The 25,059-nt window shown below is 42.9% G+C and overlaps 1 protein-coding gene across 5 annotated transcripts in view; it reads left to right on the plus strand.

Annotated features, from left to right (window-relative positions):
- si:ch211-26b3.4 (connector enhancer of kinase suppressor of ras 2) overlaps positions 1-25,059 on the plus strand; it is a 67,999-nt gene that overhangs the window by 28,068 nt on the left and 14,872 nt on the right. For 4 of the 5 annotated variants that reach the window (XR_436590.3, XR_015719770.1, XR_015719772.1 and 1 more), the window contains exons 7-15: positions 1,950-2,009; positions 2,143-2,211; positions 6,056-6,202; positions 12,701-12,828; positions 12,946-13,157; positions 15,142-15,228; positions 16,036-16,244; positions 23,753-23,790; positions 23,899-23,941. Coding sequence is in view for 1 of the 5 variants with exons in the window: in XM_087848156.1 (XP_087704282.1) it covers positions 1,950-2,009; positions 2,143-2,211; positions 6,056-6,202; positions 12,701-12,828; positions 12,946-13,157; positions 15,142-15,228; positions 16,036-16,244; positions 23,753-23,790; positions 23,899-23,941 (993 nt within the window). In the remaining 4 variants the exon portion in view is untranslated. The remainder of the gene's footprint in view (positions 1-1,949; positions 2,010-2,142; positions 2,212-6,055; positions 6,203-12,700; positions 12,829-12,945; positions 13,158-15,141; positions 15,229-16,035; positions 16,245-23,752; positions 23,791-23,898; positions 23,942-25,059) is intronic. The other variant, XR_015719771.1, reaches the window with a different exon arrangement.

The raw sequence follows: 25,059 nt of genomic DNA on the forward strand, positions 1-25,059 counted from the left end.
GCATAGCATCTTCTAACCTAAAAGTCTTCCAGGAAGCACTTATACAGCTCTTAATTTACATTTTCTAGGCTCCAGGTCTTGGTTTATTTTTTGCAGGTTAAGGTCATGAGAGCTGGATGTTTCAGGTACAGACGGTCACTAAATGGTTTGACGATCGTAAAACTGTAGCCTCATACAAAGCCCAGTCAAGTATGAGTGCAGAATTTGGACTGGCGGTTTGAGTGTTTTGGTGGTTCTTGGCTAACCGGAAACTTTGTGTTAGCGTTTCTTTTAAAATGATCCATCTGTACAGTTGAAGTCTCACAGCAAATATTTCCTAACTAGGTCTGAAGTTCTCACTTTTCAGGTCAAAGGATAAATATGCAGCACTGTGCAGAGGTCTTGAAAATGCCAAAGAAGTTCTAGACAAAAAACTTGTATCCTGGCATTGCGTGCAGTGCGTCCTGGACAAAAGTCGAACTGGCAGGCCTAAAAAACTATCTACAGCAGACGAGAAGTCATGTCCTTAACAAATAGGAAAACCTCCAGCAAAGACCTGACAGAAGACCTGAGAAATGTATCTGGTCCTTCAGCTGATCCACCAACTGCTCACTGAAGCCTCATCAGAAATGGCCTATGTGGTAGGGTGACTGTCAAGGAAGGAAGTAAAACAGAGAGAAACTGATAGCAAATTACACAAGAACTGGACTGAAAATATGTGGCAACATGTCTGATGGAGTGATGAATCCAAACTGGAAATTTCTGTTCAAGTAATTTTCAACATGTATGTACACGGTGGAGGCTCTGTCGTGGTTTAGGCTGCATTTCAAGCCATTGGTGGTGTCTTATCTATCTATCTTCTTCTTCTTTGATCCCTAGCTGGCGTTAGGCCTCGATCGGCTCCTAAGCCAATACGCCAATGGTGGGTGCCAATGGTTGTCGAATTTCCTTCACAACTCGTTTCCATGCATGACGATCGTTGGCTATTGTCCTGGCCTTGTCGAGATTTATTCTGCAATCTCTGACGTCATCTTCGACCTGTCTTAGCTATGTTTTCTTTGGTGCTATTTGTTGGATTCTCCACTGGGTGGGTTGTTTACAGCAGAAGAGTTGGTGTGGTAGTCGGCTCGCGTCCATTCGACACACATGGCCAAACCATCGCGATCTGCGTTTTTGAATTTGCTCCTCGATTGGCGGTTGGTTGTCGCACATCCGTCGGATGTCCTCATTTCGAAGGCGGTCTCAAAGTGATACTCGCAATATCTGCCGAAGGCAATGCATCTGGAAAACTTCGAGTTTGTTGAGGTCCACTTTGAGCACCGTCCACGTTTCGGGTCCATAGAGTAGAATCGGCAGGATCAGTGCCCGGAAAAGGCTGATTTTGGTCGGGATGGAAATATTGGTTCGCTTCCGGTGTCTTGTCTATAAGGTGTCTGATTGGCAACAGCTTCATTTTTCAGCGTGGCAATGATCCCCAACAAACTTCCAGTACAGTAACAGCATACCTGTGTAGAAAATCACACAATGGACCTCTATCAGTCATGGATTGGCCTCTACAGAGCCTGGACCTCAATGTTATTAGAGCACTGTGGGATCATCTTTACAGAGAACAAAGCAAAGGGCAGTCAACATGCAAAGAAGAGCTTTGAATGTCCTTCAGCAAGCCTGGAGAACTATTCCTGAAGACTACTTGTAGAAATTAGAATAAAGCTTGGCTAAGAGAGTTCATGCTGTATTAAACAATCAAGTTTGTCAGTATTATGTAAACTCTGTTTTTCCCTTATATTACTGTGTAGACCGCTCATAAACTGGTGCACCTATTTCCCATTTAGGGAAATATAAAAACAAGCAAAATATAAAAACACGAGCGGCAGCTCAAGACTTTTGCACAGTACTGTACATATGATGTATTTCCCTGTGTACTCTTATACTAAATCCAGCCTGCCTACCTGTGTTTGCTTGCGCTTCAGGGGATGTATATAAAATCAACATATGATGGACTCCATGTTATTACTGGAACCACAGAGAATGTGAGTTTTTGTTTCACTCATTTGAAAGGTTGATGCTCCACCAACCCCAATTTAACACCGATTTTGTTGCCTCAGTATTCGCCTAAATTTGTTTCCATTGTCTGTTTTTGTCCTCCATTTTTTGCCTCTGCAGTCTCCAGCAGATCAGTGTAAGAAGATCCATCCAGGGGATGAGGTGATCCAAGTCAACCACCAGACAGTGGTGAGCTAAAGACCTGCCAAACACAACACTGAAGGCATAAAAAAATCACAGAAAAGGTCCTTTTCATTTGTTTCCACCGTGACTGCAGTCTTTTGTTCCCATTATGTGCTATGTTAAGGAGGTGCCAAGGTACATAATGTCTGCCGGCACCACCACTGCTGCCACCATGGTGCTTCCTGTCCTGTGCCTGTGTTGCTATATAGGCTAATTAGGCTAGAGGCAGGAGCAGATTATAGGGCAATTGTTAGAAGACCTTTATTCAGACCAGTGTGATTATCTGCTCACTCGTTCTGGAATTTCTTCCTATTGTCAGAAAAAAAAAACCCTGAAGGAGGCGTCCTGTTTGAAATGAGAGCCCATGTTCCACTTTCATGTGTGAAAAGCTGTATTCTGCCTATAACTCATCACATCAGAGAAAAGCAGAGAAATGGGCAGCCATTTTAAATGGAACGATGGCTTGTGAGGGCATGTGATTGAACGCGCCTATCTATTGCCTGTGCTGTCAGCTCGGGCACAAAAAATTTGTTCCAGTGTTTATATGAGTTTTCTGAAGGGGGGAGGTGGGAGTGTTGTGTCTGTGTGCAGATGTCTTTTGTCTGCTTTTTTTCCCGTATGAATTTCCTTGTGCATCTCGATAGGTGTTGCTCATGCGAAAGAATGCATGCAGGGGCTTGGGAGCGGTTCTGATTGACATGTGAGGGAGGTAGGTGTTATCTCTGTCTCTCTCTCCTCGGGGTGACGGTGCAGATCGCACCCTGCCAGGCTCTCAGCTCCAACCCTTCATTACTCCCTCAGCTAGACCCTCACCACTCTGATACCTCACTCTGGGGTAGGAGATAAGCAGTGGGGGAAACAGAGGTGTGTGTGTGTGTACGGTGGGGGGGGGGGGGCTGAAGCATTTGGGGGAGGCTGAGATGCTGAGGCAGAGCTGGGAGAGTTGGTGGGAGGGAGGAGGAAGTAAAGAGGGACTTGGGGAGAAGAGTAAGGGGATAAAAGAAAAAGAGAAGGGGGGGAGAGACAGCAGAGGGAAGTCTCCAGTCAACACAGCTCTTCGTTCAATCCCAAATTGAGCTGCTAAAGAGTAAAGACGGATACACACCACCAGTAAACTGTAACTGTCAACAGCAATTGATAAGTTCATCTTACCAGCCTTCAAAGTTAAAATTACATTAGTGTAAATATATATCGTACAAATTCCGTTACATTATGGAATCATCATGTAGGCCTATTAAGCAACAACGCTGCCTTCGTGTCTGTGAATGCGGGTTTTTGGAGACTCACTTCAAAACAGGGAGTTGTTTTTTTTTTTTTAGCTCAGCTCATTTTCTAAGGGAAAATGTGGAATTTGCTCAAAAAAAACCTGATTGTTTGAAGAGGCAGCATAATTATGTGGAGGTAATAGCATCTGGGAAAATAATGAAGACCCCTGGGATTTGAAAAAAGCTCTCCAGCAGCAGTTTATGCTCTGTTATTTTGGTAGGTCTCTCCCTGCTTCCCTTTGCTATCTGTGTATTTGGATAAGAGAGGAGACCTAAACTGGGCTGGTTACCAGTAGCTGTGTGAGCCCTTGTAGTTTACAATGCACTATGTTGCTGTGGAGCTTAAAGTCATGGAAGAAACAAAAGTTTAGCTTGATAAAAGTCGAGTTCAGCTCACTCGCAGTTTAGCTGCATAAAAATCAAGGAAAGGAAATCGAACCACAGTCTTATCAACTCATGTAGCTTCAAAACTACAGACACGACAGGATTAGCTTAGCATAGCTAAGTCAGGTGGGGGCAGTGTTTGCTTCAACAAACAAGATATTGCACTAATTGTTAAACTTCAGAAGCACTGATACAAAGTTGTTGTTTTTTTTGTTTTGTTTTTTTCTACATTTTGTCAGATTTGAGCTACCTGTTTCCAACATTTCCCAAGTGATTACACTAAGCTTGGCTAATTGTTGTGTGGTTATCACTTCATGCTAAACAGTTTGCTAGCAATCAGCTCAGCAGCCAAGCACGACAAGAATGTCCCAACATGTTGAAGTTTTCCTACTATAAAAGAGGCCAAAATGCTTAAATGGTAAATGTTCTGTGAGCGTACACAGCTGTTTAAAGCTTTGTCTAAAATGAGTCGACTTTTATTTCAAATCAGGAGCTGATTAATGTATCATAAACAAGATTTAAAATCTGACCAGAGATTCAAAGCTAGATTTCGATGCTTGAAGGTGTTTAGATGACAGGAACTATTTATTTCCACACTTCTGTTTGATAAATGTCCTTACCCCTAGCACAAGGATTTGAGCTTGAGCTCAACAGTTCACATTGGTAAATTACAGCACAGATGAATGGCACCAGTTTTAGTGTGTCCAGGAATAACCCCTTTTTGGTTTAAGTGGCAGGAGAGAACAGACAGCAGTAACTCACTTTGACCCAGGCTCTTCCTGCATTTGAACACTGACTGAACTCAGAGCTCTGAACTGGAGAGGGGGAAAGTGGACGCTACAGGCTGACACAGGCCATCATTATGTCAGGAATAAGGTCAGAGCAGCTCTGTCTCTGTGTGTGGCTGAGTGTGCATGCGAGTGTATGTGACCTCTGCGGACATTTACAGTGGCTGAGACCAGTGTAGCCAATCAATGGTCTGACGACTACTTCGAGCTCTGGAGACAGGCCGGCCAGAATTGCTGCAGTCAGCACTCCTTTCTCTCTCTCTTCTCTGCATTCCTTAGGCCTAACTATACTGACTAAGCAACCCTCTATTTAAATATGACACTTCTTTTAGACCAGTGGGGCCACTGTGGTCAGTTTTTTGCTTTACTTAAGGCTACAAAGTTTAGCATCCAAACACTCTGTGTTGCAGCTTGTATGTTTGCAACTATTAAATCGGAACATTTTTCCCTTTTAGGTTAGAGGTGCTTGTATTAGACTACATCAAATTTTAGCTTTGAGTTAAATAGCAAACTCTAAACTAATTTGGTAACTAGTTTCAGAAATTGCAAATTAGAGGTTTATTATAGATAAATAAACCTCTAATAGGTATTACATGCACACCTGTGGGTTCTTTCCGGGTAATCTGACTTGCTCCCACAGTAAAAATGCATATTGGTTTAATTGGGGATTCTAAATTGGCCATAGGTGTGAATGTGACTGTAAATGTTTTCTGTCTCAATTTGTTAGCCCTGCCACAAACTGGCAACCCTGCCTTTTGCCTTATGACAGCTGGCATAGGCTCCAGCAACCCTGTGACACTGAGTGCAGAAGAAAACGGACTGAAAGTCAACTTCGCTGGAAATCATGCTTGGAAAGTTTTCGGATAAGGGCAGGCACTAGTGAAAATTAAACTTACCTGTCCATCACTGTGTGTCAACTAGCCAATTTTGACCAATCACATTAACAAATCTTACAAGACACATACCAGAGAGTGAAAGCAGGTACTGTTTAGGTAGGTATGAAGTTAGCATGTTAGATAATCCTATCTTTGTAGGGAATATTTGTGTATAACATGAATTGGAACTGGCTGGCAGTGATGATATCTATCTATTGGACATTTAAAACAGAAGTTCCTCATAGGATGCTGGTTTGTCTAAGCTGTATACTAGAGCTGCTCCAGTGGCTTTTCTAATAATTTCTTTCATACTATTATTACTCTCTGTCTGGAAAAAAAAAAGTATAATATGTCCTAGAAACATACACTGTTTTGGACAAGCAGTATCAGAAGCATGTGTGTGGTGGTTTGCAGCAGCAGTCAGTCATATATCTGCTGCTGTGCATGGTGGTTTTCCACAGCAGATTCAGATAAGCCTGATTCATCGTGTAGCAGTTTGCAGCAGTCGTTTCGGGAGCCTGGTATGTGTGCTTCTCAGGTGGGCTGGCAACTGAAGAACCTGGTGAATGCTCTAAGAGAGGACCCATGTGGAGTCATCCTCACGCTGAAGAAAAGGCCCCAGAACACCCTGAGCTCCACGCCAGCTCTGCTCAGGAACGTCCGCTGGAAACCACTTGGCCTGCAGGTAAACACCAACACAACTCACAGACGCATTAATGTCTCGCATGCTGACCGGACAAACGGTCAGACTCAGTTTAAAAAATTACTGTGACTAAAATGTGAACGGAGATGTCAGAAACTTGTATTACTCCCCTTCTGTTTAGTCTCATGCATCCTTATCAGCACACTCGATAGCTACAGTGTAAATTCACATGTAGTAACCTGTGTAGTACTTCCATCTTTGACTCACTCTTACTCTTGCTTTTACTGCCCACACTCTGCATTCTGCTCCTGGCATTTTAAACGAATATTGTTTTAAAAGAAACTTATTCCCTGATTGACCTTGTATCAGTCCTTCCGTTGAGCATTTAAGAAATCTTTTTTACCATTTGCCACACTGCTGGCACCGTTCAAAGCCATTCACAAATGCGTAGGCAGCTAATGCTCAACCTGAAGAGAATTTAGGCATACAGAAGGCTTGCTTTTTGTATTAAACAGCAATAATGCTAAAAAATCATAGCAGTGGAGAGTAAACTACCTAATTAAATCTGCACTTTATTTCGATATTGTGTGAAGGATGTAAATAGCGCAACGCGGCCTAAAGTTTTATGCTGGAGAGAAAGAGTTTAGGCAACAAAAGGTCATCCGAGGGGGCCCCATCCCACTCCCCTCCTGATCACATTCAGATTTATTGAGACTTTAGTCCCGATTCATTCAACCTTTGCCCCGGAGATCGTCTCGTTGTCAAAGACGAGTAAATTTTTAATGTACTGTAGATCTTAAAGGTGGAACGCCTGTTTGAAGTCTCGCAGCTCGTAGTGGGTGTACACATTTCACTTAAGGGCAAATACTTTGTTAATCTGTCACTCGCCGCCCAGAAATATCACTGAGCAATTTAGGCACACAGAAAGAACGAGCTGTGCCGAGACGGACGGAGGGGTGAGGCGAGGGCTAGTCTGATGCTGCCTGAGTGCTCTCTGAAGCGCCAAATGTTTTGTCAAGATCCTGTGTTGCACGGCTGCTATTTTTATCTCAGCATCAGGCTAATTCATTTACATGCTACATGTATGCTTTGATCTCTGTTCAGCTGCTCTTTAGCTTTTTGAGGGTTTTTTTGTTTGTTTTTATTTTTCGTATGCTCCTTTTTTATTCTGTGCTTTCTGTGAGCATATAACTGCATTATTAGGTGGCATGCATGCAAGTGTATATTTATGCAGAACTTGCAGCTTCTGGGTAGCGATGTGCAATAGCGCTCAACTTCATTACCACAAGGTGAAAGATCATAACAAGGTAAAAGACTCTTCTCGTTTCCAGGTTGCTGCCTTGTTATCACAGCCCCCGAGTTGTCATCAGGAGCCTATTGTTATATTTATGCAATAGCAGGGGATTGTGGGAATTCTACTCTGATGGACTGCTTAGACATAAACGCGCCATGAGGGGCCCAGATCAGAGCGCAGAGATATCTGCTGGAGAAGAGAAGAAAGGAGTGTTTTAGTTTTGTTCTCTCTCAGAAAGACCGGATCTCTTAATTATTCATAAGCAACTACAGGCAGCTCCACTGGCTCTGAAACAAGAGCTGCTACTCAGCAAATACTGGAGATAATTCACTGAATCCAAAATATCTTGCTAAACAGCCTGTTTGTGTGTGAGCATGTGTGTGTGTGTGCGGTGGAGAGAGGTGGGTGTGCGCACATTGCTGAGCTTGGCCACATGCACGCTTGTCCATCTGGGTGTCGGAGCAAGTGTGTTACTGTACATGTTTGTGCACGCATGCGGAGAGATGATTCCCCGTCATCGGACCCGTTGCTCCTTTGAGAGGCGAGGGAACTGGGTCACTGCACTCTGTAAGCGCTGGTTTTTGGATTCATTACTGTACATGCACGCTTCCAAATCAAACACACATAGAGAAGACATGCGCACTCGCACCTCTGAGCTCAATTTTGGAGGATGAATTGTAAGGGCTGCGAAGTTTAGCTGAAATGTGGCAAATGTACAGCTGGATTATAACTGAATCCACAAAGGAAACAATTTATCTCGGCATGTTATCATGTGATTCCAAGCTCCCGAAATCCTTCCATGGCAACGTCTTTTATTCTACTAAATGATGACATATCTCTCTCCTTTGCTCTCTCTCTCGTTCTTTCTATGTGTGTGCCGTTTTGTGAGCAGCAGGAAGGAGTAAAAGCAATTTGATGATTCACTGTCATTACATGTGAAAGGGTTTTAAAAGAGAACACGAGGATTACCGTGATGATGCATACCACATGCGTGCATTCTTGCATGAATGTCTTCTGGGCTGCTGCAACATGTATGTGTTACTGAGAGCGTCCACGTCACAGGTCACACATGCGCCACACGTTGTCTGTGACCCTGCTTTCACAAACCTGTTACATGCTCAGACATATAAATCATTACTCTTGATAAAAACCTGCTATTTTGAGCAACATGTATTGGCAGTGAAGCTCTTAATTGATTGGCTAGCTGAGTGCGAGGGAGGTTATTGATTTTTATTATTTTTTTAATAATCACAGGTTGTTCTTTTGGTCTGTTATTGTGCTGTGTGATGTTTTCAGCTCCTAGTTTCATACTCAGTGCAGTCATATGAGTGGTATCAATCTCTTCATCTAACTAGAGGCATTAAAGCAAATAATTACATTTCCCCAAATGTCACACTGCTAATTTGACACATCGGTATATGCCATTTCTATTTTTTCCACATGGGCTTGATTTAAATATAGTCACTGGCCACTTCATTATGTACACTTTGATAATACTGGGGGGATATTGGGCCATACTGACATGGTAGCTTAAAACATTTGCAGCAGATTCTTGCACATCCTGTCCACCGCATCCCCCCAAAAAACGGATCCATTTGAGCTTTTTGACACGGTGGGTTATCCAGCCATCAGGAGATGGGTACACTGTCGTCACAAAGGGATAGACATGGTCAGCAAGAATCCTCAAATAGGGCTGTGACATTTAAACAATGCTCAGTTGATAGTTAGGGGCCAGGAGAATATCTCTCATATTATTAAACCATGAGCTGCCTGAACCATTGATGCAAGGCAGGATGGATCCATGTTTTCTCATTGTTTCACACCAAATTCTGTCCCTGCCACTCCGAGTGTTGCAGCAGAAATCAAGACTCATGAGACCAGGCTGCATTTTTCCAAACGAGCCTGTGCGATTTGTAGTCTCAATAGCTTGTTCTTAGCTGAAAGAGTGGCATCTGCTTCAATGTTCAACATGTTGTGCGTTCAGAGATGCTCTGCTTTATACCTTGGTTGTACTCAAGAGATTATTTGAGTAGCATAAACAGCCATGCCAAGTTCAAAGTCACTTAAATCACTTTTCTTTCCCATTCTGATGCTTGATTTGAACTTCAGCAGGGCATCTTGACCATGCCTACATTCCTAAATGCATTGAGTTGCTGCCATTTGATTGGCTGATAGATAGATTTTTGCATTAACAACCAGCTGAACAGGTTTATCTAATGAAGTGGACATGAGTGTCCCTCTGGGTCACAGTATGGCTTATTTATCATTATTTATCAGTCACTGTAGCTTATAACTTCTGTGCTTATGATTGAATGTTTATTATTTTAGCACATTTTGGGGGGGCTAGATTTGTCTGTAAATGTTATAGCTGAGTTTAAGTTTAGATTAGTACTGTATTTTTCAGACCATAAGGCGCACCGGATTATAAGGCGCGTTAAGCAAAACAAAACAGTCAGATAAGTCAAACTTTACTCAACTCATTCTTCTTGCTTCCTCCGCTTCCCTATCATTGATTCATTAATGTTCAATTCTCTTGCAGCTGCTCTATTCCCATGTTGTTGCTCAGTTGTTCTCGTGACTGAAGTTTGGTCCGTTTACAGCATCTTGCCATGCGATTGCATTTATCCCTAACCATCGGGAACCCTCATGTTAACTTTTATCGGGTGTGAAAGAATTGCAGCACATTTCACGTATGTCAACATACTGATTGTTATCAAGAACACAATCACAATGTGAAGGTGTGATGACAGTTTAGTTCTAGTCAAAACATGTTTATTGTGCTGATTGAACAGAAATGTTGGTGCATGCAGATCTAAACTGTCCTCTCTCCCTGAGCCTGGTTCTGCTGGAGGTTTCTTCCTGTTAAAAGGGAGTTTTTCCTTCCCACATTTGCCAAGTGTTTGCTCACGGGAGGAGGGGGGGGATGTCATATGATTGTTAGGGTTTTCTCTCTGGGTCGTGGCTCAAGAGTTAGGAGTTCGCCTTGTAATCAGAACGTTGCCGGTTTGAGCCCCAGCTTGGATAGTCTCGGTCGTTGTGTCCTTGGGCAAGACACTTCACCCGATGCCTACTGGTGGTGGTCAGAGGGCCCGGTGGCACCAGTGTCCGGCAGCCTTGCCTCTGTCAGTGCGCCCCAGGGTGGCTGTGGCTACAACGTAGCTTGCCATCACCAGTGTGTGAATGTGTGAATGACTGGATGTGTAAAGCTATTGGGGTCCTTAGCGACTAGTAAAGCGCTATACAAATACAAGCCATGTATTATTGAGGGATCTTTACCCCACAATATGAAGTATCTATATAAATAAAACTGAATTGAGTTGAATATGGCGTTACATAGCTTTATTCAATGGCATTATGTTGTTATTTTGATACACCAAAGGTGACTTTCCTGATATTTCAGCCGGGTCAAATACTGCCATTTCATTAAATGTGTAATATCAGAAATTACACACAAGGTGTCTTTTTGTGCCAGTGTGGGCGTCACCTGTTTTGGGCCAGTTCCACAGTCTCACTGTAAAGGACTGCTTGGTGTCGCATTTTACTATATTAGCACTTTTTAAAAAAACTTGTCTACAACCAAGGAACAGGCAGGAAACGACACTCTAACATATCAGGCAGAGCAGCAGTGTTTGACATCCTGGATGAACGATAAACGGCATGGCTTCCTGTGAAACATGGACGCTTTTTATACTCTAACACACCAAATTGTCTGCAGTGGATAAGGCCTATTGTGACTTGAAAATTACAGGCTCACTGAACTTAACTCAGTAAAAGAATCCAAGGAATGGTAAAACATTCAATTTAATAACTCCCCTTTTTTGAAACATTCTTAAGCGTTTAAGGCCTTTAATTTGTCAAGTGTGTGTGTGTGTGTGTGTGTGTGGGCTGAAGAAAATTGGTCTGGGAAAGGTTTTAGTGGTAGATTCTTAGGTAGTCTAGAGTGGACACAGCGGGGGTCAAATGCTTTAAGTGTTGTTTTAACAGACTAGAATTTCTCCTGCTGTGTTACTCCCATCTCTCCCTACTTCTACCCCCAATCCCTTTCCCATGCAGGGAGCAGTGGGCTGTAATCACTAAATTACTGTTTTCAGACTCAGTTCGAGTCACCAAACTGCACAGCTCCCCCACCTCTTTCCCTCTTTGTCTCTCTTGCTCTCTCTCACTCTCTAGCACTCTTTCCCTTTCTCTCTTTGTCCTATTTCATTTGCTCTCTCATGTCGTTCTCTTCCCAGCTCGCCTTCATTATTTATCGTGAAGCCGTCTTACTGTAAGCTGCCTTTATGAGTGGAGGGCTGTGCGGGAGAGAGAAGAGGAAGACAGAGGCAGCCTGGGGGATAGAGGCGAGGGAGAGGGAGGGGAGAGGAGAGGATGGAAAGTTTGGAATATGAAATGAATTTGATTAATGCGCTGCTGATGAAATGATGAAACCACGGGCTTTCGTAATGGGAGCACTGCCCACTTTGCCGTTGCTCAGGCTTCGTATCTGTTTATCCATTCTGTCTTCACTTGTGTCGTCTCTGTCTAAAATGGAGCGTACTCCTCCGACAGTAAAACACTTCATTTTTCTAAATCTGTAAGCCTCTTCCTCAGGGGTGGAGGGGTGGCGGCACGAGCTAAACATTTGCCACCCCCGACTGTTTTGTCTGAGAATTAATATAATTTGTTTAAAAACTTGGACTGAGTCGCAGTGACATCAAAGGTGAGGCATCCTGTCCTCATGGAGGACCCCATGACAAATGGGTGTCCTTGATTCAAGCATAGGTAGAAGGCTACACTACTTTCCCTCTGTCCCCGCTTTTTCTTGTGGCACGGGATGCAGGGAGGGATTTACAGAGGGGTGAGAACCGATGAAGAGCAAAGAGAGCATGGGAGAAGGAGGGGTTGTCATGGGAACAGACGTTGAGAGGCCTGTGTGAACGAAGAGGCTTGAGACAAAATGACAGGGTGACTGAACTTGGGATAGGCAGGTATTTAAAAAAGGGAAAAACAACATAGGCGACATGACAGCGGTGTGGAGATAACTCTCTTGTTTGTGATTCGCTCTTAAAACAAATGCCAGGTGCAGCGCGAGCAGGATATCACAAATAAAAGGCTCCATTCCCTTGTAGGACCATAAACTGTGTGCTTGTTTGTTTTTCTGTGAAGCAGGGAAAGATCTAACGCTCACTTACTGCAGGTTGTGCTCTGAGATCCCTCACCATCCTCCCATTAAAGACTCGTCCTTTCTCTCTGTTCTCTCTCTTCAGCCGGTCCCGACCAGCCCCACCAGCACCTCACCTACACCCGGTGGAACTTTGGGCATGTCCAAAATGGATGCCCCCAGCATGCAGGACGTCTATATCCTCTCTCCTGTTTCCGGACTCTATAGCACCAGGTCAGCCTCACACACAGGCAGATGCCTGATGATGACCATTACATTGATTATTATGATACGACGATGATGAGTACACTCATGACAGTGGTGATGACAAGCTGTGCTGTCTCTCCCCAGGGAGGAGATGGGTCTAATGTCATGTGACGACATCAGCCGCTACAGCGTTAGCTCCCAGTCGGGCTCTAAAGGTTCAGAGGCGGTCAGTTACTACCTGGACCAGGACAGCGGTCAGTACTTCTCCTTGCTGGAAGGAGATGGACCGCCGGGACCTGACTATGACAGGGGTCGCAATACGGGGGTTCGTCGGCGAGATAAGACCCCTACCCACGGTAAGAGGTCGAGCGTGACCAGGCAGCTTGGATGGAGCAGGAATGGCTCTGGGTCTGTATTTGTAATGGGAAAAAAAAATCATGCTTTCTCCCACAAGTTCTCTCACCTTTTCTTTTCACCATGCTCTCAGAGCTCCTCCTTATGTGTTTGTTCATCACCCGCTTCATGGCTCTGCTCCTTTGTGTCATTTTCCGGCGGACACATGTGCCAAAAGCAAAACAAAATCACACGCCAAACAGTCAATCCAAATAAACTGTCTACAGCTCCCTGTCTGCCCCACCACCTGTGTCCACCCTCGTTCCAGATCAATTCCAAAGCATCCTGTAATGCACCCTTCCTCTGAGTTTATTCAGGCACAGCTATATGGCATGCAGGATGAGGGTCATTGAAACTGAGTCAGAAGGCAACATTTCTTTATCATCTCTTTAGCGAGGCAGTCTGAGAGCATAGTGGCAAAATGAAACTAATATTAGCGATTACATATGCAAGAATGATTGTCCTCGTATGTTTCATGTGTCGTTTTGTGCCAGGCAAAACAGCATGGCAAATTTTTACCAGGATGGTGGCTGAGAAAGAAATGATGGGTTAAAAAAACACCTGTCATGTCAAGTAATGTCAGACATGAGTGCAACAGTATATACTTTAGCAATATCAATAGCAGCTAACATGCTAGCATGGATATCTATACTATAGTGGAATATGCTAGCATTTTCTATACCTCCAAAGGCAAAGAAAGGGGATTGCTAAATGAAGTTGCAGGACCATGGCATTATGAACAGACAACATGCCTGATTTGAATTTAATCAGTTTCCCTTTCAAAGTCATCTTCTCGTGCACCTCTGGGCCACTTCCAGTGCAGCTGCTATTTTTAGATCGCTGGTTGTTTTGTCTCTTCTGCACTGTGCACTTTGTGATCTCACCGTGGACCTCGATTTTTGTAGGAAGGAAACATCAAATTTTTGCTTCAAACTGAGCTGTCATCACTGGTGAAAGAAAGTGACCTGTGATACTGTTAGCTGTGTTCGGTTAGGGTCCAAGATTTCAAGCACAACCAGGAGCATCCTCGTGGTTTTTTGCCTTGTTATGCACAGGTTGTGCAAAGTGACATGTAAAGCTATAAACCCAGCTTTTTACTGCCACATCCTGGAATACCTGCCGCTGAATATAGCTGAGTTTCTACGGTTTTTCAGTGGATGACAATAAATCTTATACCATTATGTAACATGTTTATTACCCCTTAAACGGGGAAACAGTTTATTCTGCTACTGATTCTTGTTTGGTGTCGTTTCTTGGATTGGATGATTAAAGTCTGAGATAGTGGCAATTTAACAGTTTATTCGTTTAACAAAGGGGGGCCTCAGTAGCTGTGGATAAACCAAACACAGGCACAAACACCTGAGACCTCCTCCTCATGATGGCCACCAGCTTGGCCCCACACTGCTGTGAGATGGCATCGTGAGTCACCCAGCAGGGTTGTGTTGTTTACAGAATATTTGTGGCCAACACTGTTTGGCATCGGCAGGAAGGATCTGGCATGTTTTCAGGTATTAGTACTGGACTGCAAATGATTGACAAAGCAGCCCAAGTCCTAAGAAAAACTTTGATAGACCTCAAGAAAGGCTGGAGAACTATTGCTCAAGACCACTTTAAAAAATTGCACAAAAGTCGGACTCTTTGGAAGCAAAATATAAAGAAATGAGTGACTCAAGACACCGTCAAGCTTTGATGAAATACGAATGAAATTAAGTGACAACAAAATATAAATTCAGCCTAATTACGGGGCCTTACTCGACACTCGCCTTGCAAGCTGTGTAAGTCCCCCGAGAGTCTGCCTAACCCCCTACCTGCACACACCTTCGCTCCCACCTGTCTGCCCCACCAGCTGTGTCCCACTCTGTCTCTCAGTCGCTGCGTCCTGCAAAACACCCCACCCCCAGTTCCTCCCCCATAGCAGACTATCTGATTGATGATTGGTACTTCCAGGTGACCTCAGACCCGTTTCCATGCCTCCCGAATATAACTGGATGGCCGAGGCCAAGGAACCCAGCATGGGCAAGAGAGGGAGCCGAGGTACACACACACAAACACCTATACATGCTAAAGCACAGCCCTCACACACACTGTTCAGACTGGTGCTTTGCTTCATACTCAGCTCAACACATTTCAGCTCATCTTCTGGTTATCCATGGTGGTGTGGTTGTGTGAGGATACATATCTACCAGGTATGTATCTGACAGGGTGAAAAACGAACATAAATGCAAAGCGACTGCATTTATACAGCTGCCCTGGAAATGTGGATATTTCAATGTTCCCAATTTTACCCAGCTTCACCTTTTTTTGCGGCAAGACTCAATTTGTATTCAGCTGGGGATCCACAACTCTGCCATCAGAGAGTCTATGAATAATATTAAAGCACAATACAAATGTTGGTGTTCTGCCCTTCTCCCTCTCCTTCTCGTTCTCTCTGTAACTTTTTCGTTTTCTAATATTTAAGTGTTCGGATAAGAAGCAAATTAGGTAAGATGCATTGTCTATCTGGAGCCAAAGCAGTATAAAACTTTTTGTTACCAACAAGATTTAGTTGTTCTGGTGCCTCCCAAATCAACATAATCACTGCAGACAGATTAGATGTATGTCCCCAGCTGTGGCGCCATATCAGATGCAACAGCTCTGAGGCACTTTTATCCTTTTCTGTTGCATTTTTATCTGTAAGGGTCTATTCAGTCTTGTCTGTTTCCGCTCTGCTCAGGGCTTCTCCTTTGACTCTTATATGCTATCTCCCCCCTCTGTGGTTTTCCTCTTACTGTCATCCAATCTATCGATCCTGTCCATCATCTAATGTCCATGTCCCTTCAATCCCCCTCCTCTTCCATACAGATTCAGACAACTCCCTCCTGCGCTACCTTAGTGATGACAAGATTCTGGTGATCGAGGAAGAACCCGAGGGTCCGAGCAGAGAAAGCCGCCGGGATTCCACCAGACGCTCTCGGCGTAAGAGCCGTAATCCCAGCAGCCCTAGTTTTCCCATTAGCCCCTCCATGCTGTCCTCCACCCTGCGCCTAGACCAACCACCTGAAGCATTGCCTGTAAGTACATTAGTTTTGAACGTTTATTGTTGCCTTTAAATACAGGGCGAGTAAGTTATATCCACCTTCATCAGGACACAAGCTATTTTAAAACAGACTGAGTCCAAGTGAAACAACTGTCCCATGGTCAAACCAATTTAGACTGACATTCTTGATAGAGCCTTGTAGTCATATGGAGAACATATAAAGGAGCCAAAGAGAGGGGGAGTCCACTTTGCTGTCAGCACAAAATTCAAAAGCCAGCATCTGATGGCATTTGTAGGCATTAATGAATGAATGACATCTGTGAAGGCACCATTAATCCTGGACGTATACAGAATTTTTGGAGCAACGCGTGCTGTCATCCAGATAATGTCAGTTGAAGAAGAGAAAACCAAAACACATTTACACATCTTAAATCAGCATGCTCAAAACACAAAGAGCTTCAGGGTTAAAGTAACCTGCATTCAAGAAAACATAAACTTTTCAAAACTAAATTAAATGGTGCTGAGCCTATCGAAGCTGGCAAGGAGCAAGAGGCACGCAGAGGTGGAAAACCATTCATCCTCACATCTACACCTAGGGCCACGTTACAATCACCACTTATCTGTGGAAACTCAGGCCCGAGCTGGCCAGTGGATTCGAACCCAAGGCCTTCCGTTGCTCCACTGCTAACCAGCGTTGCTCTATCATCGACAAAAGTAGCAATTATTGTTCAAAAAGTAACAAGCAATTATATTTCTGACTTGATTCTTGATTTTCTGTTTCCTGATAATTAATTTCCAGATGTATTTGATAACATTAACCATGGAAGAGAAAGGCCTGGTACTGATAGAAAGGTGCACACAGAGCATCACAATTTGTTGTTGTCCAACACCAACAGACAACAACACGAGAGAGCACGTGTGCATCAGAACTGGACCACAGAGAAATGGAAAAAACATGATGAATCGTGTTTTCTTTTATATTACGTGGATGGCCAGGTGCATGTGCGTCTCTTACCTGAGGATCACCTGGCACCAGGATGCACTGTGGGAAGAAGACGAGCCGGCGGAGGCAGGATGATGCTTGGAGTAATGTTCTGCTGGGAAACCTTGGGTCCTCCCATCCATGTGGATGTTACTTTGACCTGTACCACCTACCTGAGCATTGTTGCAGACCATAAACACCCTTTCATGGAAACTGTATTCCCTAAAGGCTGTGGCCTCTTTCAGCAAGATAGGGCGCCCTGCCACAAAGCAAGAATAGTTCAGGAATGGTTTGAGGAGCACAACGAGTTTGAGGAGTTGACTTGGCCTCCAAATTCCACCGATCTGAATCAAATCGAGCATCTGTGGGTCCACCCTTTATGATCCACGAAGCCCCTACAGGATTTTTACAGTCTGTTGCTAACAACAACGGTGCCAGACACCACAGCACCGTTTCAGGGGTCTAGTGGAGTCCATGACTCGACCAACACATTATTAGGCAGGTGGTCAGAATGTTATGCCTGATCAGTGTATTATTCAAGTTTGAACATTTCCTAATAAATATGTTATATGTACTTTGTTTTACTAACTTTTTCAGACTACAGTGCTCAACTGTTTAAGATTATTGAGCCATTTTTAAACACTAAACTACTGATAGACACAAATTTAAAGGTTTACACCAGGGCCGGTGTCCTGCAGGTTTTAGATCTCACCCTGGGTTAACACACCTGAATCAAATGATTAGTTCATTACCAGGCCTCTGGAGAACTTCAAGACATGTTGAGGAGGTAACTTAGCCATTTAAATCAGCTGTGTTGGATCAAGGGCACATCTAAAACCTGCAGGACACCGGCCCTCGAGGCCTGGAGTTCCCCCACCCCTGGTTTACACCATCGTTAGGATTTACTGGTCTTAGGACTAGGTTTTTCTAAGACAGGGTTAAGAAACGCACTGAAACAAAACACCGACGTGTTACCTTCATTTTTGTTAACTTTAATGCCTGTGTATTTCTAGCCAAACCTTTCTCCTTATTATCAAACATCAGATATGTCTGGAAATTAAGTATCAAGTGCTAAAATGATCAGAAAATAAGCAACAAGCAACAAGAGTTTGTAGAAACAGAAAAGAGTTTCAGAAGCGAAGCAGAAAAATAAATAAGATTAATAAACAATCAAAATCAAAGATGTAAATGAAAAATCTTCAGAGGAACCACTGAGCGGAAGCTTTATTATTAGTGAATAACACGTCACAAAGCTGAGCAAAAGCATTAAGTCATAACTACAATTGCTTGTTCTTATCATCAGAGGCATCTGGGCCTCTGAGAAGGGACCTGCCGGTGGCTGTAGGACAGATCGCGGTGTTCGCACCTTCTGACATGCTGTCGGTTGTGTTTGTGTGCATTTGTCAGGTAGAGGACACAGAGGAGAGCGACAATGATAAGTGTTATTGCACGGCCGTCAGCATCGCCCATGACGAGAAAGACAGTGACACCGAAGCACTCCCCTCCATAGCTCATATGTTTCTCCCGTGCGCAACAAGCTCACGTGCACGGGGCTACGCGCAAAACAAACAAGCATACAAGGAGGGCATTTGTATGCAGGGTAGCCATTTCACGACTCATCCTAACTCATCCTAATATCCCCCATCTCCTCAGACACGCCTGGGTCTAAATAGGAGTTTATTCTGAATAAACACACACGCTCCCGTGCGCACACACAGGAGCACGTATCCCTGTGAGTAGGTGTATGACTCAGCATCAGCTAGACCAATTACAAGCGCAACTGACAGACTGTGCTTAAAACTACGCACGCAAACACAAACACGCACACACACCACACGGCAAGCTAACAGCTTAGCTCACACCGGCCCTCTCTAACCCTCTCGGCTGCGTGTTTCTCACGGTGGTGAGTCATACCTGTTTGGTGGGACATGAAGTATACCATCCTGCACTAACAAGCATATGCTAACCTAAATGACCCGTGGGTTTTGTCTGTCTCATTTCCTCTGTCTGATTCGTTTCTATCATAGCAACAGTTTGGCAAATGTCACACAAACTGAACGGCAGACATTTAGAAGATTTTTTGTTTTGTTTTTTTAGTTTTTGCACATTTTTTACAGTGCATGCCATTAGATTGCCCATACAGGTGAAGTATTCTTAATATCATGTATTGTAAGATGTGCAGTGTATAAGGCTAGCAAAAGAACGTGCAACGGTACTTGTGTTGCAAAATCTCCTGGAAGACTGCAAGGATTATGAGATAATGAAACCCCGACTGAGCCCCTGCTCTCCAGCAACAAATGCTCCTAATGATCTCGTCGCACTGTGGCTCAGGATCTGAGGATCCCTTGAGCACAGAAAGCTGCACAAGTAGTCCCATTTGTTTAAGAAGAATATTTTATGATAATGGATTTTTTAAAAATATATGTTTTTAAAGGACACCACAAGTGAATTCACTGAGCTGCAACTAGATTTTTATAGTTAGGTCCATACGTGTTTGAAATTGTCACAATTTTTGTAATTTTGCCTCTCTACACCACCTCGGTGAATTTTAAATCCAACAGGCTAAATGTGGTTGAAGTGTATCCTTCAACTTTATTTCAAGGTTTTTTTTTTTACAGAAGTACTGTATTAACTGTTCAGAAATTACAGACATTTTTCCACGCAGACCTGCATTTTCAGAGGCTTAAAAGTATTTTGGCAATTCACTGACAAGGGGTTTTGCTGCCAGATGATCTTCCTTCATTATTCCATAAACAATTAGCCAAATTATAGATTAGTATTGATCTTATGTGTTCAAGGGGTATTTGGTAGCTTTTCCCTGAACTCTTAATATGAGGTACAAAGAGATGTTAATGCACATGAAGGAGGGCCTTATTGGGCTGAAAAAAACTATTTAGGAAGATGGGGAAAAAGCTTCTAGCACAATCTGGTTATTCTTTAATATAAGGAATGCATTGGAAAACTCAGCAAGAAAGACCACAGGAGACAACTAAAGACTGGAGATTTCTTTACTTGGTTGGCTTCACAACCTCTAACCAAGTCAAGAAGTCTCTTGAGGAGGAAGGTGTGTCATTGCCAAAGTCTTCAATCAAGAGATGCATTCATGAATAGAAATACAGAGGGTTTAACACCAAGGTGCAAACCACTGATTACACATCTAAGAGAACACCTAAAAGAGTTTGACCACATCCTCCGTCTAACATGGTGGAGGCAATATTATGGCATGGGCATGTATGGACACCAGTGATGCGGACTAGTGTTTATTGATGATGTGACGTCTCACAGAAACAACGGGGTGAATTGTGAAGTGCGCAGGGCTGCACTCTCTCCTCATATTCAGTCGAGTGCTGCAAAACTGATCAGGCAGCACTTCACGGTGCAAATAGCGAGCGTGCTGCAAACAGTGGCATGTCTAGAAAATTTTTGTTGGGGGGGCCAGGTAGGGGCACAGATTTGGAGAAGGGTGGCAGATGTAATTGGCAGATGATGTTTAAAAAAAATTCTACCAACCGTTAACCATAATTCAATAACCCTATAAACCTAATAACCGAATGCGCTTTTAACTCTTATTAGAATGAGATTTTAACCACTACGGTGCAAAGTTTTTAGATACTGCGTTGATAAAGTACAAGAGATACAATCAGTGCTTTGTCGGTGTTTACTCAGCATTCAAGGACAGCAATATTTGCATAGTATTTTTACTGACATATAGTGCACATATGTTTTGGGCAAAAACATTTTTGAATATTAAAATACAAACATTTGTAACAAACAATTGACAAATTAGCCAATGCCAATGTAAAACTTTATCTGCCTATTAAAAAAAGAAGATAATCTTCTCACAAACTGGTGTTTGATTTTGAAACAGGAAAAAAGTGGGGAAACAAATGAAAAGACTAACATTTGAATAAAACCTGAAAGCAAGTAAATACTTTCTTTGCTGCCTTATGGTAAACTTTGGTAATATTGATAAAGAAAAACACTGGCTGATGATGAAATACAGTCAGCTGGCATGGTAACACTGCCAGTATTAACCTGCAGGGCTGGACTGGGACAGAAAATTGGGCATTTTCACTAGAGACCGGCCCACCAGGTATTAAAGCCATAAAGCCTTTGAATGAAAACAAACGCTGTTGTGACAGTGATGTACACTGTCTTGTTGGTATATGTATGATTTCTATACATTTTACGTCAGATAAAAACTTTGGTTGTAAGATTTAGATAATTATTTAATAAAAGCTAGATATTTTAAATGAGAATAAGAAAGAAAAGTATTTCTTTGTGCCCCCCCCCCTTCCCTGTTAATGCCCTACCTGGCCCCCTGGCAAAACTTTCCTAGACCCGCCCCTGCACAGTTACCAGCTGTCAGCTACCTAAAAAAGGATCCTAGTGTTATTTGTCTCTCAGAAACAGTTCATAACTTCCCTTCAACTCATTCATGTGACCTATAAGGTAAACCTGTTTCTCCATCACCTGTTCAGCTCTGATGATTCAGTAAGGACATCTCCTGGTTTCATCTTCATGTTTCCCTCTCACCACATATCCAAACCGACATCATGACCAGCAGCTTTGCAGCTGTGGCTCCAGCAAACATCAGCTGATACTAGAAATTAATATTAAATAAATTCTAACAACAACTTATCAAGCTTAAACATGCTGCTGTTGTTTAGCGCTGGTTTCCTGTTTCTGGCGCAAAGTGGGCGATAAATAAACAAGAGAGAAAAAACGATCAGCTGATCATTGATCAGTTTCATGATTGAAGTAGAAACAGGGGAGGGAGAGAATGAGAGAAGAGGCAGCTGTGCAGCATAATGACAGAATAACTCCAGCTTTGTGTCTTTTTTTCATTATAGCAAAAGTACGGGACAAACTGCGTCTCTTCTCAGCTCAATACGAAACGTGTAATATTTTCTCTGAATGAGGGACCATTCCATTTTTTTAAGGAGCTGTTGGCAACTCTACTAACTAACCTTATGAATAAAATAAAGTTCACTATCAGTAACATCATAGCACCCACCCAGCTGTATAGAAACTCCGTCATGCTAGCTCACGCAGTACGACTTATTGTAACTGACTGTAAAAAGTCAGCACAACGAAAATAAACTCCACCTAAACTTGGTTTATATCTGACCCAGATAGACTGCAGGTCATAACTTCTTACCTGAAGTTCAGTTCACCTGACACTCGGACTGGCGGCTGCCTCGGGGCTCTCCTCCTGTCTCCCCTTCCCTCATCCACCTGCTGGCCTCTGTGGAAGCCCCGCCATAGCCACCACCAAACAACCGAGTTATTTTTACACATTGACCTGCATCTGGCCAATCCACCACCTGTCATTGTTCATGCCGTTACAAAAAAAAATAAAAAATAAAAATAAGTCACCGGGCATATGCCCGATGGCCAGTCCAGCTATGTTAACCTGCAACCAAATCTGCAGCTCCATACAGCAATGTTACGACTTAGATTATATCTTATAACTCATAACTCTTATGTTAGCTCCCCTCAGTAGCATACTGTCTGAAATATTCGACGGCTGCAATAATTCTTTAAGTGTTATTTTTTCCTTGGTATTCTAATTTCACCGAAGTTTACTAAACTCAACAAACTTAATATTACTTACCGGGACATTTATTCTGTCCTCATTTTCTTTCACCGAAAAATTGTTTCCTGCAGTGCCGTCTTTCATGCTTGGCTCTCCTACCTTTGCTAACGTGATGCACATAGTGCAGAAGCCGATGCTGCATTCACGTACACTCGGATATCTGAGCTTCACCGTGAAAACATAATCGTACATTTGATATTTGATTGAATTTTATTGTTTTACCTTTGGGGTGGCACCTGGGGTGGCCAGTCTGGGGGGGCACCCCGCTGGACACGCCACTGGCTGCAAAGCCAAGAGATTCACAAGGTAAAGAAATGTGACATCCTTCAATGAAGTCAATCAATGACAGCCGAAGAGAAAAGTGGCAACAATTGCAGTAAAGGCCTAGCAAAGTCTGCACTTTAATAATTGTTTGGTATTTTCATTAAAAATCCTCTGCAGTGGTGCATGAAGCAAAATTACAAAATTAGCATTACTGTCCAAATACTTATGAACCCAACCCATTGCTTAAGTAAAAAATCAAAATCCTACTTTAGTGGCCTGGGAGTATAAAATTTTTAGGATCAAAACATATTTAAAGTGGTTACAACAAAGTGGTTTATAATGCAAAATGTCACTTTTCAGGAGCATATATCTATTATATTACTGGGACACTCTCCCCCTTCAGGTCATTATGTTTCTGGTGTTATAATTGGGAGCAATTCTCGTAACACTGCAGTTAGCCACAAATAGTTTGCCTGCAGACTCGACTGCAACATAAAACAATTCAGTAAAAAAAGGCAGTGCAGTGCTGATGAGTCTTGATCCTCAGCTTTGCTGTGATCATCACGTTATAGAGTCTAGTAACTGTGGTGTTTTCATTTTAGCTGTTATTCATTCATTTATACAGTGCAGTGTAAATATGTGTGCAGAATTATGGAAGGTTTCAGAGGTTATTTAATGATTTTTATTTCTTTTTCAGAGAGGTGCGGAGACACTGAGGGCAGACACAACAGACAGGTGAGTTTGTGTCCGTGGTTGTTCGGCGGTTTCACCGCTCGCTTGTGATTGGTGGAAGAGGTTGTGAGAGTCATTTGTGCTGACTTTCAGCTCTGTGCCTTCTTGCAGGTACTCGGGCTCAGGAAGCTCGGGAGCTGCCTCCATGAGGAAGGTGAGGGGGAAAACAGTGCTAAGGGGACTGGCTTTATATTTCTTAACATGCTTTATTATGATGGGGTTTTTCAAGCAACACTGCCTTCAGTATACTGATTCTGACTCTGGCACCATTTTAATGAAGCAACAGTTACATCAACAATCTCCTAGCAACCGCATCTCGCTGTTACATGGAGATCGATTATGTCTTAATCGCTGAACATACAGCCAGACAGGAGCAGGAGAGATTTCTGAGATTAAATCAATTTAGCACTTCTATAATTGAATAAAAAGATAACAGTCGGGTAAGTTGAATTGGTTTCCATTTTTAGGCTACTGTGGCACAGGGAGCTGCTTTAGTCATTAGCCCCAGTCTTTTCTCTAAAGCAACATGAGTTGTCGTGTACAGTGACTAACCTTGTTTGACTGTAAACAGACAAACAAATAGCTGCTAGGCTTGTTCATTTGTGTTAGTACTAATGCTATCACCTAAACACGCATTAGCTTCTTTGATCTACAGTTTTTTTTATGTAGAAAACTCTTGTGGGAAAATCATTTGGGTGCAGCAGGCTGACCTTAAACACCTATACCTGACTGAGCCTGACTGAGAGTGCAGACAAAGGTCTGCATGGATAAAGTCCAACTCTTCTGAGCTTCAGAGTTTGGGCCACAGCCTTCTGGCCAGCTGTACAAACATCCAAGGATCAAAACCAAAAGAGCAAAAAACTCATTTATTCTCAAGGCGGTAGTCTAGCCACTGGTGTCATACTTGGACTCGGGTGATGGAATGCACAGATATATAAAACAATTGCATTTTACTCTATGCAAATCATGGTTTACAGCTACTGACATCCACTAGACTGTTATAATAGCTTTGGATTGCTGCTGTTTCTGTTTGGTTTGTGCACTTTTATTGCCTCTTGGATGACATTAAAGTTTTCTCAATCTAAGTCACTAAGAAGAAATAAAACACTTTTGTACTCGCATATAAAAAGTTACAATATTAAGCTATAAGGGGCTCCCTTAAATACAAACAGTTCAGTAGTTGTTTTATCCCATATAGCCTTAAGTCTGGAAGCTTTTGTCAGCTGGTTTTCAATATTGCTGTGTATGACATATTACTAAATGACTTTATAA

The sequence above is a fragment of the Neolamprologus brichardi genome, chromosome 2 (genome assembly GCF_056152115.1).
Source record: "Neolamprologus brichardi isolate AB-2024 chromosome 2, ASM5615211v1, whole genome shotgun sequence".
Lineage (NCBI taxonomy): Eukaryota > Metazoa > Chordata > Actinopteri > Cichliformes > Cichlidae > Neolamprologus > Neolamprologus brichardi.